Source organism: Carya illinoinensis, chromosome 5 (assembly GCF_018687715.1).
Source record: "Carya illinoinensis cultivar Pawnee chromosome 5, C.illinoinensisPawnee_v1, whole genome shotgun sequence".
Classification (NCBI taxonomy): domain Eukaryota; kingdom Viridiplantae; phylum Streptophyta; class Magnoliopsida; order Fagales; family Juglandaceae; genus Carya; species Carya illinoinensis.
Genome location: NC_056756.1, coordinates 38,730,991 through 38,747,712, shown reverse-complemented (window position 1 = coordinate 38,747,712; position 16,722 = coordinate 38,730,991). Strand labels below are relative to the sequence as shown.

General features: G+C 39.3%; 1 protein-coding gene across 3 annotated transcripts; it reads left to right on the top strand.

Moving 5' to 3' along the window:
* Positions 1-1,609: 1,609 nt before the first annotated feature.
* On the top strand, positions 1,610-9,476 carry LOC122308913. 3 transcript variants are annotated; one of them, XM_043122193.1, is made up of 3 exons: positions 1,610-4,499; positions 7,219-7,656; positions 8,310-9,476. In XM_043122193.1, the coding sequence occupies exons 1-2, from the start codon at positions 3,201-3,203 to the stop codon at positions 7,378-7,380; spliced, it is 1,461 nt and encodes a 486-aa protein (XP_042978127.1). In that variant the 5' UTR covers positions 1,610-3,200; the 3' UTR covers positions 7,381-7,656; positions 8,310-9,476. The 3 variants fall into 3 exon arrangements, with proteins under 3 accessions (XP_042978127.1, XP_042978129.1, XP_042978128.1); XM_043122195.1 differs by lacking the exons at positions 7,219-7,656; positions 8,310-9,476 and adding an exon at positions 7,062-7,212; XM_043122194.1 differs by lacking the exons at positions 7,219-7,656; positions 8,310-9,476 and adding an exon at positions 7,056-7,212.
* The last annotated feature ends 7,246 nt before the right edge of the window (positions 9,477-16,722 follow it).

Below are 16,722 nucleotides of genomic sequence, written 5' to 3'. Positions count from 1 at the left end.
TTGCATCCAAACGCAACCTTAGTCCTCTGTTTACCATTAGTACGTCACAACCTCCAAGGGACCTCACCCACAGCATACACAATCATGCACAATCCCCTCTTATGCAGGTAGAAATTTTCAGTCCCTAGGGTTGTCGTCGACCAACCTCCTATTAAGCCCAATGTTGATGTTGTCTCCATCAAAGCGCACACCTAGCACATTGCACTTCTTATAGCAACAAACTATCAACCTTCATTGTCCAAGCTGCAGTACCTCGCCTGATTCACCACATGCTAGCCTCGGTTGGAGGAAAACTAGTCAAAGACCCATCTCTATAGAAACCGCAAGCCCCTCCACACCATTGCCACCCTATACCAAGCATCAAAGTAGTCATCCCCAACTACCTTCACCCAACGCTAAATGGAAACCATACGCTCCCACAATCCTTGCACCGCTGCAAATAGTTCGAAAGTACCTCCCACATTCATTCATGTTGTACTGTCGACCACCTTTCACATTTTCTCTCCCACTCTCTCATATTAGTTCTTTATCTTTGTCTCTATCTTTCTCAATTATGGGTTGCTGGTATGTTATATTTTATCATGGGCTATGCAATTTTACATGGGCCATGGGTTTGCACTGAAGTAGTATGGGAGAATTCAAGCCTACGAACGGTTAGATTATTTTAGGGTTATAAGAATTCTAGAATTTTAGTAAATATAGGTTATTTTATTATTTCAAGTTTTAATTACAAAGTATGTGTTTAATTAGAAATTGACGTGATCAAATCAAATCAATAAGAATTGATGTGCAAGTCACAGACTCAAGTATGGTACATCACAGTATATTACTATAAGATTAAATCAATGGTTTCCCTTGTGGTCATAGGATATGGGACCAGTAGACAACCTTACATATGGTTAAATGTATTGGCCAATTAGATAATTCAGACCAGTCAAATAATTCAGATGAGTCAAATAATTCAAATCAGTCAAATAATTCAAATAAGTCAAGATCAATTATGATAAGAAAAGTCATGCATGTCATAAGCATATACATAAACATCCATAATTTTAAATTCTCAGCATGAAATATTTTATAAAAAACCTGACGCTTATTATGTTTACATTATGATGAGCTTCTTTCAACTCATTTTTAGTTTGTTTTATTTTTTTAAACCACCTAAGGTAAGAATATTTATGAAGATGGAGCTGTAGGATGGGACTTATCCCAGGGAGATGTGACAGATGCTTAGATCATAGACACTGTTTTTAGTAATGATTTTTATGGTACAAGTGCGAGAAATTTTAATAAATGTTTCCTTGTAGTCTCTTTTACATTTTCAGTATTTTTAATAAAATAATGATTTTCTTTGTTATATTTTGTATTTGGCGCTTCGTGGAAAAGAAAATTGTAAAGTCAAGGCCAGTAGTAACACTTCGGCACCCTTCAATTTTCTAGAAATTATGTCATTCCTAACTCTAGAGTGTTACAAATACTTTAAGGAGAAAAATAGTATGATGTTTGGTTCAAAGCTCGATAAGTATTTGTTGAATGGGATTGAACAAAAGACATACAAGTTCGAGATTTTGCCTTGATGTAAGAAGAATTCATATAGATATCCTATAACGGGTTCGGAGAGATATATTCAGTTTTGATTTCTTTGTTTTGTAAAATTGGAGAGACGCGGACACCCCTCAAACTAGCCAACACCTCATCCATACGATGTGTTGAGCTTCTCTGTCGTGATTGTTAGTCTTTTGTGGCCCTCCGGTGACTTGGTTGCCGGAGGGATGGGTTTGGGTCAGGGTCAGAATGTGAGAGAGGTACTAGATGGCAGAGATCGGCAAGATGAGGGGGCTAGAGGCACTGAATGATAGACGTTTGCTAAAGCTTTGAATCGTCCCCTGCCTCCAACGAAATTCAGGGTGTCGCTTCGTAGACCAGAGATGGTGAATGGGGAGTTGGGGTTTGTTTTTTCGGACTCAGAGATGGAACGTGCTGCCGAAGACTTGAAGTATGCCCTGGTACTGAAATTTGTTTCCATTCGCCCATCTATTGACGTCTTGAGGGTGCAGATAATTAAAACCTGGGATTTTTCAGAAGTGCCAATGGTAAGCTTTATGGATGATCATCACGTTTTGCTTCATTTGGGTAACGAGAAGGACTATATGCACGCTTGGGCAAGGGAAGGAAGGGTTGTGGCTGGTTGCAATTTTCGGTTGTTTAATTGGACTGTGAAATTTAACACGTCTAAAGAGCCTTCAAACGCACCGCAATGGTTATTCCTACCAGGTCTCCCGCTTCATCTATACCGATTGGATTGTTTGCAAAGTCTTGCGTTCAGATTTTGGTGGTTTTTGGGCACAGACAAGGCTACATTATATCATACTAGAGCCACTAGGGCAAGAATATGTGTTAAGGTTGATTTACAGGATGATCCGGTGAAAGGCTTTCCGTTGGTTGTTGGTCAGTTGTAGAGTTTGGCAGGAGGTGATTTACGAGAAACCAGGTTATTATTGTAAGAAATGCTTTAGGCAGGGACATACGAATGTTGTTTGTCATGTTGGACTGAATTTGAAGTGAATTGACAAGGGGTTTGGTCATGAAGAGAAGAAAAAAGAGGCTGGTCATGAATGGCAAGTTGTGGGAAGAAAAAAGGTAGTGGGTGGAGTTGGTTCTCGGGAAGAGGATTTTGGTCCTGCGATGGTTGAATGTGATAAGGAGGAGACGGTTACTCTGGGTAAAGGTAAACATGTGATTTTAGATTCGAATGACCTTGATGCTGACATGCAGGTGGTGGATTCTATGTTTGAGAGAAATAAGTGTGGTGATGGTACTGAGGGTACTGAGGGTGGTGTGATGGAGGTCGAGGAAGGTGAGTTTAGAAAAGATCAGGAGATTATTAATGAAGGGTGCACAACTATGGTGGTTTGGGAGAGTGAGAAAGTGAAGGAGACAGAGAAGGGTGTTTCTGAATTTGGATTGGATCATGATGGGTGTCCTCAGGCCCAGGACCATAATGCTATGGAGGGGCCAGTTTTGTGTTCTAATAATTTTGAAGTGTTGTCCGAGGGTAATGAGGAGGTAGAACTTGATCATGCTAAGGATTTTGATTTTGATACTGGCTCTCGGAGTGGTTTGAAGGAGGATTCAGCCAATAAAGCAGGTACTGTTCGTAAATCTAGACGGGCGAAGTCCCACCCTCGAAAACTTAATTTATGATTGAGAATATGCTTGTTTGGAATGTCCGAGGCTTTGGGACTTCAAAAAGAAGAACTAGGAGTTCGGTGAGGAAATTTAAAGTTTTAGTTTTCGCTATTTTGGAACATTTTCAATCAGTTGATAAGTTACAGAGATGGGCTTGTACTCTTGATATGCCGTGTGTATTTTCAAATGCAGATATGGATGGAAAAATTTGGCTTTGCTGGAAACAGGGGATTGATATGGAGGCAGTGGGTCATAATAACCAATGTATTTCAGTTCTTTTCACAGATCAGTCTGGATCTATTTTGACTTCTATTGTGTATGCGAAATGTTCTTACCTTGAGAGGAGGGCATTATGGGACCATCTGTGTGGGGTTTCCGCTGTTGGTATTCCTTGGGTAGTTATAGGTGACTTCAATGTGATCCGTTCTAATGAGGAGAGAGTGGGTGGGAATTCGAGATTGAGGATGGCAATGGATGAGTTTAATTGTTGTATTCATTCCTGTGGGTTAATAGAATGGAGACTGGAGGGTAAGCAATTATCTTGGTGTAATGGGCGTCAAGGGTTAGCTCGTAGCTGGGCAAAACTGGATAGGATCCTGGTGAATAACTTTGGAGGTGCTGTTGGTCGTCTTTTAAATAGAAGAACATCTGACCATTCTCCTATAGTTCTCCAACTGAGTTCGATTAACAACAGATATGGTTCCTCGCCTTTTCGATTTCAGAACATGTGGACTTTGCATCTAGGGTTTCTTACTTTAGTGGAGAATACTTGGAAGAGTAGCAGGATTCAAGGGAATGGGCTTGAGATTCTTGTTGGGAAACATAAGAAGCTAAAACTAGTTCTTCGGAGTTGGAACAAGGAAGTTTTTGGGCATGTTGATAATCATATTCTAAAGCTTGAGGGAAAAGTTGAATTATTAGAAGAGTATCTTCAACAAAATTTCTCTTATGAAGTGGATGCTGATTTGACAATGGCTAGAAATGATCTTGAGTTGTGGGCTCATCGAGAAGAGATAAGGTTAGCACAACAAGCCAAAAAAGGGTGGCTTGAGGAGGGAGACCAAAACTCTAAGTTTTTCCATGCAGTTATTATTCAACGGAGGAATCAGGCTTGTGTAAAGCAGATGAGACTACCAGATGGGTCTACACTTGACTCTCCTGAGATGGTACATGAAGGTGCAACAGTCTATTTTGAACAGTTTATGACTAATGACGTGGAGGTGGAGGAACCTATGTTGGAAGATATCATTCAGCCAGTGTTGTCTCTACAGGATATTGAAGGTCTGACTTCCCTTCCCATGGAGCAAGAGGTAAAGGATGCTTTTTTATCGATTAATGTTAATAGTAGTCCTGGGCCGGATGGGTTTGGTTATCCTTTTTTTTTTTCAATTCTTGCTGGAATATTGTTAGATCGGATGTTATGGGTGTTGTGAGAGATTTCTTTCATGGTATTGATCTGCCTAGGTTCTATACAACATCGTTTTTGTCCTCATTCCGAAAGTTAAAGATCCCTCTTCGTTTGATAAGTTCAGGCCAATCAGCTTGTGTAATGTTGTCTATAAAGTATTCTCCAAGTTTGGCAGATATTCGTGCCTCTTGAATGTTGGGTTATGAGGTTTTATTTTATAGTTGTTCTTTGGTATTTTGTATGTTTTTCGGGTGCTTGGTTGGAGTGGAAAAGTTAGTTTTGTTGTGGTTGAATTTGTTTTCACGGTTTTTCTCCACTACAAGTGAGGGTACTTTTAATAAAATTGGGGAGGGATCACTCTTAAAAATGTGGTTGCTGACTCTTTAAAAAAAAAAAAAAGACTTGTCATTAATACCGCATTAGTCGGTAGTTCCCTACTCCGAAACGTCAACCGTATCCAACTCTCTTAGTTGAATTCTTTTTTGGAAACCACCGAATTTACGCAACGTTCATACGTCGCTAACTTAAATGCACCGAGTGATATGGCACCGCTAAGATTTAGAATTAGATTTAGAGCACCTCCAGCATGAAGAGAACACCAAGCCGAATACCTTCATTTAAGCTTTTCTAGAAAGACAGAACCATGTTAAAGTTGGTCTTAGAATGTTATACTATATTCCCTTTACGCTTTCATTAAAAGCCGGGTTTCAACTCTCTTACGTGCCATTCATACCATATAAATCGGGATTGAACAAATAACCGTTTCAACCATCAAACGTCAACTGCCAAACTCAATAAAGCAGACTCCAATCGGTGCAACTCTCCAACATCAACCGTCAAACTCTCAATAAAGCAGACTCCCAATCGGTTCAACTCTCAAACGTCAACCCTTATGGAGTATCGAAGCCAAATCACACGCAATTTCTTCCCTACCTCGGCCAGACCCTACCGTCCAAATCTCCCAGGAAAGAACCACAAAAAGGTTCCTCTGATTGTCTACTGCGGTGCATTCTGCATATCTTCTGTCTGATCCTCTCTACCACCATAGTCTCAACATGCTGGTTGCTGATGCTAAAGCCATTGCCATCTCCGTGGAGTACAGTCGGGTCCCGGAGCATTCCCTTACAGAGGATTGAAGCCAAATCGCACGGAGTTTCTTCCCCTCTCTCTAACACAAGCAAAGTGTTTGGCTCGGATGTCGCGACGTCTCAGAAGAAGGTGTGGCCTGCTTCGCCTCTTACCCTCTAAGCGTGGCCCACAAGATCGTAACCAGATCGGGGTGGAATTCGGATTCCGGTGACGGCACCACTGGCAAGGGGAAGGGCCTTGCTGCTTTTTTTGAACTCACTGCAATGCCAAATTCGGGTTTTGTACTGCAGAATTCTGTAAATGATATTTTCTTCGAGGCAGTGGGGGACTCACAAACGCTGGCCGAGAACATTTTGAAACTTGAAAACGAGGTTTGTGCCTTACATTTGGTGCATAAAGATTTTAAGTTTTTTTTTTTTTTTCGCGGGCATTTGGTTTTTTTATTTGTTTTACAAGTAATTCCGACATACTAACCTGAGGGATAGGGGAAAGCTTTACTATGAAAACTTGGTGAAAAGCATATGGAGAGGGTGGAAACACAAGGAGAAGATCATCTCTTTCATATCTTTGATCCCAACAATGAAAAGGCGAAGAACTTGATTAAACGCTTGACTTCATTCATCAGTGAACGATATTTATTATCTTCTTTCCAGTCGTGCAAATGTGTAGATTTTCTAGGCGTGAAAAATTGTTTGCTATTACTGTTAATTGGCCACGGCTTTGTTTACGGTTGAAAAATAAGCAGACATAAAGCGACCCTTGCGGCAGATCATATCATCATAATCTCTTGCTTCACATGTAAGTAATTTTGTGATGAAAAAGTTGAATTGTTTATTATATTTTGTACGAGAATTGGAAAAAGTTGTAATAATTAGATGAGAGGAGATTGTTTGATTTTTGGAAGTAACATATGTTAGAATTCAAATGTGCATCCTAAATACAAAGCCGTTTGTCATTTCACCTTGTTTAATAAACTGATCAATAGACACATTAGACATGCGGCTTCTTTTACCGTCGTTGTGCTGGGGTAGAAGGAATTTTTTTCTCATCAAATCCTTCCATTTTGATAATTTTTTCTCTCAAACCTTAGCTTCAGCTTGTACAAACGATTCCGTTAAATGAGTGTAGTCATGTCTTCCAAACAAGGTGAAAGTTGCATATAAATATGTGGGCCTCGTTTGTTCAAGCTTTCAGACATTCTATTATATAATGGCTTAATCAATCTTGATGAATCTGCTACAAATATAGGTTGTTTCGCTTTATCTTCTCCTATTGGCATTTTCCCAGCAGATTAATTTATTGGGATGAGCATTTTGACCTCCAAGAAATTTGTTTGGTGCTCTATTTTGATTGAATTCTTGTTTCATAGTTACAGGTGGAAAATATTCCACAATCCTTTGAATCAGTTGGCCAGTATTTTGGGTCATATGTTTACCCCTTACTATAAGAAACTCGTGCACAACTGCATTCGAGTATGGAGATTATTTCAAGAGCCCCTTTTGCTGAAGTAATTGCATTTCATGAATCCCAAGGCATATGGTGGAACAAAATCGTATGATGTTGAGGTTGATCAGTGGAGAAACAGATTCACTGCTCCTGGCGAGGAGCCTTACAAGACATTGCCTGGAGATGTATTTGTTTTAGCAGATGCCAAACCCGAGGATGTTTCTGATTTACAAAGAATAGGAAGATAATGGGATTTTGTAGCTGTCACCAAAATTCCAGAGGCTGTGAATAAGGATGATGATGTGAATGAGGATGATGAGGATGATGATGTGAATGAGGATGATAGCACATCAACCAGATTTGAAGTCAAAGTATTGCAAGACATTGAAGTTGACGTTGGGAACCATAAGTCTTCGTTTGTGATTTTCTTGATAAATACAATCCCTAACAAGAGAATATGGAACGCATTGCACATGCGGAGAAATCTACAGATTATCAAGAAAGTTTTGTGCAGTAATTCTTTGGTAAGTAATCTCCGGATGAATTTTGTAGTTATAATAATTCTGAGATGAATTTTGTAGTTATAATAATTCTGAGTTAGGCATACATCCTGACGTAACATGGAAATCTCCAATTATTATGAAGTGGACATTCAGTGAAAGTGGATGTAATAAATGTACAGCATGGATCAGCACTGTTTTTATATTCTGAGACAAAATGTTTTACTTTTGAAGTATTATAAAGAAGAAAAACTTGAGGTTGAGTCAACTTTCCAAAAGTTTTAAGTTGATTACAAAACTATGGGATTCTGTATTTATAAAGCAGATGAGAGTTCGCACTTTTTTGTCTTGCGGAACCTGTATATATACCACAACTTTTTACGATTGCTGTCCCCTAAAGCTGTTGGGAAAGTATGGTTTGAGTTGAACTTAGTATCACAGGGTTTGATACGATATTAAATGTGGAGTTTTCCAGAAAGTTAAACTGAAAGAAAATGGTGAGTTTAATATGTTAATCATTATTTATAATGCCTCACTGAATTCTAGTATTTCCCGTTTTTCCTATCCATCAGCTATTGTAAAAGTTATTCTTTTGGTTTTCTTAATTTATTTTTCTTACTGAGAATTGCTGTTGATTCTTGGTTCGATTATTTTCCCTCTCTGATGTTGCAAAACAGATTGAGGAAGATTGTGATATCTGCTCTGCCGAGATTGATGGCAGATGGCATGAGAAATTTGGGACCAGTATAAATTATAAACTGAATGAACCCCAAACCCAGACATTTCTGGCATGTCTTCGTAAGATGCATTGCAGCCACAAGACGGAAGTGGAACTTATATGGGGCCCGCCCGGCACTGGGAAAACAAAAATCATTAGTACTCTGCTCTTATCGTTTTTTAGAATGGGATATAGAACTCTTACCTGTGCCCCAACAAATGTTGCAGTTAGTGGCCTACTGCATAACAGAGTTGGTGAAAGAAGCGCTTGAAACTGATGATTCGTTTTGCTCATTGGGAGATATTCTTTTGTTTGGAAATAAGGAGCGACTCAAACTTGGTTCAGACATTGAAGAGATATATTTAGATTATCGGGTCCAAAGGCTTACAGAGTGCTTGGGATATCTGACTGGTTGGACTGATTCAATGATTGATCTTCTTGAGGATTGTGTTTCCCAGTACCACATGCTCTAGGAAAATGAATCGACAAGAGAGAGAGAAAAGAGCAAAGAAAAAGAGATCAAAGAGGAAAGCAGGGAGGAAACTGATGCTAGCAACGAAATGTACAAGTCATTTCTTGATTTTGTGAGAAAAAGATTCGTTTCCATTTCATCACCACTCAAAAATTGTTTTCTAGTCTTCTGTACGCATTTACCCAAAAGTTACACTCAAAGCAATTTCAAAAACATGATTTCTCTAATTGGCCTGCTTGAGTCTTTTGAAACCTTATTGTTTCAAGATAGTGTGGAGTCTGAAGTACTGGAGGAGCTTTTTTCTCGTTTAGAAGTAGTTAGAGATACTTCGCAGCCACTTATGGATATTCACTTCCAGTTGCAAGGAAGGAGAAGAGAATGCCTTTCTGTTCTAAAAACTCTTCAGGGTTATGAACTTGAGCTTCCAATGGGTATGGACGAAGAATCAATAATGGATTTTTGTCTTCAAGCGGCTTCCTTACTTTTATGCACTGCTTCAAGTTCTTACAAACTGCGTTCGGTGGCAATGAGACCACTGAGCATTCTGGTTAAACTTCCAGGTTTAAGGCATGCTATGTTAGAATTTTCAACTTGAGAAAAGGAATGTGAGAAAAGGAATGAGATGAGACGAGACAACTTGTGAGGTGAAGAAAATTCTATACTTTCATTTATTCAGTTCTGCTTTACACTCTTTCTCTATATAATGAACAAAAGAAAAAGTATAAGACAAATAGCTATCGATCTTCAATACACAATTAGTGTTGCACAATGTATATCAATAGCACAACACCAGCACGATCATTTTGTACACAAGGTAGGCTGTAGTTCACTCATGCCTCAATGTCGTGGCTGCACCTTGCTCTATTGCTGCAGTGTCGACAGAGTGGTCCTTTATAGCAGCAGAGTCATGTTCTTCCTCGATGGGCTTTGTTGTAGCCGATCTTGTGGCAATGGGCTTTAGGACTTTTGAACTTTGTGACTCCCCCTCAAGATGGACATAGCCCATCTTGAACATCTAGAAATTGAAAACTTGCAGTGCATAGTGCTTTAGTAGAAATGTCTGCAAGTTGAAACCTTGAGGCAACATGTAGAGGAGTGATAACCTTGGCCAACACCTTTTCTCTCACAAAATGGCAATCCAATTCGATGTGCTTGGTTCTTTCATGGAAAACTGGGTTTTTGGTTATGTGTAAGGCAGACTGGTTATCACAGTAAAGGGTGGCAGGCTCAATGTGCATAACATTAAAACATTTTAGCAAGGAAATCAACCAAACTAATTCACAACTTGTATGAGCTAGAGCTCGATATTCTGCCTCTGCAGAGGAGCATGAGATGGTTGCTTGTTTCTTTGACTTCCAACTGACCAAGGAATTACCAATGAAAACACAGAAACCTGTTATGGACATCCTTGTCTCTGGGTAGGCTGCCCAATCTGAATCACTAAAAGCCTTGATGTGTAGATCAGAGTGGTAGGAAAAGAATAAACCTTGCCTTATTGACCCTTTCACATATCTCAAAACTCGATGGGCAACTTGCATGTGCACCTCACTTGGTCTGTCAATGAACTGACTAAGTATACTTATTGCATAGGTGATGTCGGGTCTGGTTATGGTGAGGTAGATCAATCTTCCTACAAGTCTTCTATAGCTTGTGGGATCACTCAATGAATCTGAAGGTGAGTGTGAGAGTTTATGATTTATCTCAATGGGTGTATTTGCTGGTTTGCACCCAAGGAGTCCTACATCTTCCAAGATTTCTAAGCTATATTTTATTTGGCACAAGTGAATCCCATCATTTGACCTCGCAATTTCTAAGCCCAAGAAATATTTAAGGATGCCAAGATCTTTAATTTTGAATTGAGAGTGTAAGTGGGCCTTTACCTTGTCAATTGCCTTGATGTTGGAGCTACATACTACTATGTCATCAACATAGACAAATAAGGCTATGAAGCCATCCTTATTGTTTCTAGTGAAGAGAGAGTAATATGATTTTGAGGGTTGAAATCCAATGGAAACAAGTGAGTCATAAAATCTTGAATGTCATTGTCTAAAGGCTTGCTTGAGTCCATAGAGTGACTTGTGGAGTTTACAAACCAATTTTCCTTGTTTGATGGACTCCCCCTTACTGTGATAACCATGAGGCATTTCCATATAAATTTCCTCATCTAATTGCCCATGGAGGAAGGCATTATGCACATCTAATTGATAAAGGTGCCAATTAAGAGTGGCTACTAAGGCAAGAAACACTCGGACAGTTGTGAGTTTTGCAACTGGGCTGAAAGTTTCTTGGTAGTCAAATCCTTCTATTTGAGTATAGCCTTTTGCCACTAGTCTAGCTTTAGGTCTTTCTATGGTGCCATTAGAATTGGGCTTGATTTTATAGACATACTTGCATCCCACTACCCTTTTTCCTTCAGGTAACACAGTAACAGTCCAAGTCTCATTATCCTCTAAGGCCTTTAGTTCAGCTTTCATGGCCGCTTGCCAATACTCAGACTTAGCAGCTTCTTGGTATGTTTGAGGTTCTCGAAGTAGAGAGAGGGAGAGAGAAAATTATTGGTGATGAGGGGACAGGTTTTTGTAAGAGAGGTATTGATGGAGAGGGTGTGCAGTGGTGTTGTAAAGTTGGTGTGAGGATGGATTGGTATGAGCTATCTAGCATTGGTAATCGCGGAGGTAAGTAGGTGGGTGTCGAGCTCTATTGGGTTTGGATCAAACAATCGAGCGGAACTCTTGGTGCTCCTTAAGGGTTTGAGGATTTGTAAATCATTAAATATATCCAATGTGATTGTAGAGATTGATTCGATGGTGGTTATTTCTTGGTAACTTAGAGGGCGAAGTGGTGTATAGTATTTGGAGGATTTTTAGGAAGAACTTGTTGGTTTATCTCGCACTATGAATTGCTGTTTTTAGCATGTGTTTTGTGAAAGTAATAAGGTAGCAGATTGGTTAGCCAAGAAATGGGCCTTAGGCGCTGACTTGGTTTACTCTAATAAGAGTGACATGCCTCAGACTCTTAGAGGTTTACTCCGTTTGGATTTCTCAGGGCTCCCATCTATAAGTTGTTAGCAGTTTGGTTTTATTGTGCTTTTGTGTGTGTGTGTGTGTTTTTTTTTTTTTTTTTTTTTTTTTTGACTCATAGGTTTGTTTAAAATTATTTTCCTTTAAGGTGTTAGTAGTCTTGTAAGCCTTGATTGTTACCACGGTATTCCTTCGTCATAAGTGAGTGTATTATTAATAAATTTGAGAGTGAGTCACTTTTGAACATGTGACTTCCCACTTTTAATTAAAAAAAAAAAAGATGTTATGATTTTATTTTTAAATGTTTAAGGGTATGATAAAAAATGTATATGAAAAAAATGATTAAAAAAAAGGTCATTTAGTCTGTGACATCTCTTGCTAGCACGACTAAAAAACAAATATAAAGAGAGTGGCAAAAATTTTATTTATTTATTTTCTGAATAAAATAACGGATGTAAAAGATAAAAAATCTTTGGTGTTATTTGAAATAATGGTATCATAATGCGAGCCACGTAACATTACGTTAAAAAAGAAAATAGCACAGTTATGATATGACCAATATTCGGAGTGATAATGTATATATTAATTAGTTTATTCTTTTAGAAGAAACCTAAGATTTTTACTTTGATTATATAAGATATATACAACATATTTTTAATAATATTTTCAGGGATGGATGGTTCAAACTGTGGAGAGGCATTTGAATTTTTTTTAAAGCTATTAATAATATTTTAGACTTGAATCTCTTAAAATTAATTTTCCAACTTCAAAATATACTTTGAATAAAATAAAATAAAAACTTCATAATATATTTAGCATGATGTTTTCATTAAATTATATGTCATTAAAACTGCTTAAGTACTATTATTAATGATATAACATTTTATAATAGAATGATACTAATACGTGACGTTATTTAATAAGAGAAAAGATAGTTGCAATCGTAAGTGTACATTGCTGAAAACAGAGATGAAAGGCAGAGCAAGTATTTGTGGAAAAGCTGTACTGAACCGTGAATTGTATTATTGAATATTTCTTGCACACAGTGCTCTGTACAGGAGTATCTATTTATAGAAAAGGTGTATAACAAAATGAATAAAATGTCCTCTAATATTATGACACCTAGCAGGTCTATTTACTCAATTTGTTACAATGAGAATCAGTCGAGACATTCTCCAATGTTCTGGAATGTTGCTGATTTCCTGAAGGTGCTGTTGCCTTATTATCCCCCCTCGATTCAAGCGGCACTTGTGCAAGTGTAAGACTTTGATCGAAGAAGTATAAAATGAGCAGTGGATAACGGTTTGGTGAGAATATCAGCGATTTGGTCTTTGCTGGAAATGAATGCAACATGAAGTGATTTTGCAGCAACCCTTTCACGTACAAAATGATAGTCCAAATCAACATGTTTTGTCTTGTAATGCATAACCGGGTTCATGGACAGGTATGTGGCACCGATGTTGTCACACCATAGAGTGGGAGGTTCGGAAAGACCAACACCAAGTTCTTTTAAGAGAGACTGCAGCCAAAGGATCTCACAAGTAGTATTAGCTACAGATTTATACTCGGCTTTAGTTGAAGAACGAGCAATAGTAGGTTGCTCTTTAGATCCCCAGGAAATTAAATGATTTCCAAAATAAACACAAAAACCTCCAGTTGACCGTCTATCATCAGGACACCCGACCCAATCAGCATCAGAAATGGCAGCTAATTTAGTAGAGGAAGAGGAGGGAAAACATAAGCAAAGCTGACGTGTATTATTAAGATAACGAAGAATACGTTTAATAGCTGACCAATGTGGAAGACGAGGATTATGCATAAACTGACACACACGATTGACAACAAAAGAAATATCAGGCCGAGTGAAGGCAAGATATTGAAGACTGCCAACGACACTACGATACCACTGTGGGTCCTCATATGAACAACCATCAAAGTTTGTGAGTTTTTCTGAACTAGACATGGGCGTGGACACTAGCTTACAGTTGTGCATATTCGTTTTTTTAAGTAAATCCGAAATATATTTGGTCTGAGATAGAAACAGACACGAGGATGTTCTATGCACTTCAATACCCAAGAAGTAATGTAATGAACCAAGATCCTTAATTGGAAAGTATGATTTTAAGCTAGAAATAAACTGAGAAATAAGTAGAGAACTCGATCCAGTGACCAGTATATCATCAACATAGATCAATAGATAAATGCAGTCAGATTCAGTACAAAAAATAAAAAGCGATGGATCAGCACTAGAACAGATAAAACCAAGAGTGAGAAGTCTATCACTAAGTTTAGCAAACCAGGCTCTATGAGCCTGTTTCAAACCATAGATGGACTTAGTTAACTTACAGACATGTAGAGGGAAATCCGAATTCACAAAACCAGGTGGCTGTTTTATGTAAACAGCTTCTTCAAGATCTCCATGTAAGAACGCGTTTTGTATGTCTAGTTGGTGAAGAGCCCAATGAGAGGATACGACAACTGAGAGAAGGAGGCGAATGGTAGTGGGTTTGACAACCGGACTGAACGTTTCAGAGTAATCTAGACCCTGTTGTTGATGAAAACCTTGAGCCACAAGCCTGGCTTTACGCCGTTCAATGGTCCTGTTGGCATGGCGTTTGGTTTTCAAAATCCATTTTGAGCCAAGTAGATTATACGAAGGAGAAGGGGGAACGAGAAGCCATGTTCGGTTTCGAATCAAGGCATCGATTTCAGTGGCCATAGCCGAACGCCACTCTTTGTGTTTAGAGGCTTCGATGTAGGACTTGGGTTTCTCTGGAACCGAGGAAAAAGAAGAAGATGAAGTAGATTCAGTGAGTGAAGCTGTTGGCTTCGGTGGTGGCCATGGAATGGTCCCATCCGTGCGCAGCTTTGGACGAAGGGAATGGGTCTGTGTACAGGTAACCATGGTATGATTTCCTGAAGAGATAGACTCGTTTTGTGGTAAGGTTGATAAAGGCGCAGCGGACTGAAGGGAGGTTGAAGGTTCAGTTGCTGGTGAGTGAAATAGTGAGGCGGCAGACTAAAGGGATGATGACTCTGTTTCGGGAGAGGAAATTGTTGCCCTAGACGTAGAGTGGGTTGAGTCACGGTCTGAACACGTGAGAGGGGAAATTGGATGGGCTGGATGTGGTGTATGTGATGGGCTGAGAGAAGAATTTGTAGAAGAGGGCCGGATTAAAAGAGGGAATGAGTCAGTGGAAGGATTGGACGAGGTGGGAGTTAAAGATGCATTCGGTTTGGGCTGTGTGGTGAAAGGGAAAGTAGTCTCATTAAAAAGAACATCTCTTGAAACAAAAGTGCGGCCCGAATGGAGGTGAAGACAGAGATAGCCTTTGTGATCTGGGCTGTAGCCCATGAACACACATTCTTTAGATTTGTTGTCCATTTTATGAGTGTTAAAAGGTCTTAAATTTGGCTAATAGGCACATCCAAAAACTTTTAAGAAAGAATAATCTGGAACTTGACCTATTAAAATTTGAAACGGAGATTGATTCTGTAGAAGAGGAGTGGGCATGCGATTTATTAAATAAGTGGCAGTGAGAAAGGCTTCAGTCCAATATTTATGAGGAATAGAGGCATGAGAGAGTAAGGCAATGCCCGTCTCCACTATATGACGATGACGACGTTCTACACTCCCATTTTGTTGATGAGAGTATGGACAAGTAATTCGATGGGAAATTCCATAATTGTGAAAAATGGATTGAAGGGGACGAAATTCACCTCCCCCATCTGTTTGAACCGAAACAATTTTGTAGGGAAAATGTTTGGACACAAATTGAATAAAAGCAGTAACAAGAATAGTAACATTTGATTTCAATTGCATTGGAAAACACCAAATGAACTTGGAATGATCATCAACGATAGATAGAAAATATCGGGATCCTTTTGTGGACAAGGTAGACGCAGGACCCCATACATCTAAAAACAACAACTGAAAAGGATAGATAGATCGGCTTGGTGAGGGATGATGTGGCAATGCATGAGCTTTGGCCGAGGTACATGCAGAGCAAGGCTGAAGAGTGGTTGACGTACTGAGAGGCAGAGAGTGTTGACGAAGAATGAGAGATGTTGTGCGAGGACAAGGATGACCCAACCTGGAGTGCCAGAGCTAAGCTGTCGTACGAAGACCAACAAAAGCTTGAGGAAAAATGGAAGTTGAAGGATTTGTGGGCTCTACATCAGGCCGAAGCACATACAAACCATTCTCAACATGTCCCTGAAGAAGAACTGCCTGGGTGCATGAATCCTTCACATAAAAAAAAGAAGAGTGAAATTCAAAGTAAGCATTGTTATCTTGACAGAATTGACGCACAGAGAGAAGGTTACAGGAAATGGAAGGAACATGTAAGAGGTTATGTAAAAGAAATTTACCAGTGTTAGATGAAAACTGTGCCGAGCCGGTGTTGAGAATAGGAAGACTTGAACCATCACCAATGCTCACTGTGTCGGGGCCCTGATAAGTCGACGAGTCCAAGTTCAAATTCTGCAAAACAGATGTAAAATGATGGGAGGCAGCCGAATCTGGAAACCAAGTGTTCATGTGAGATGAAGCTGGGGAAATGGCCGTATAATTAGCCGTGAGGGACGGAGGTGGAGGAGATTGATAACACTGGTCAAAACGATGATAACAGGTAACGGTAGTATGACCTCCTTTTTGACACACTTGACAAACTGATTTATTATAGAAAGGAGAGAAGGGAAGTCGAGGTGCAGAAAGAATGCCACGACCATTATATTGACCACGGCCACGGCCTCGAGAAATATTTCTATGGCCACGAGAAGAAGAGGAGTGACCCGAGTGAGATGTTTTAATAGTGTTGTTGGCAGTGATGGAGGTGCCAGATAAGATAGAATGGGTTTGATGAGAAAGCCGAGATTCA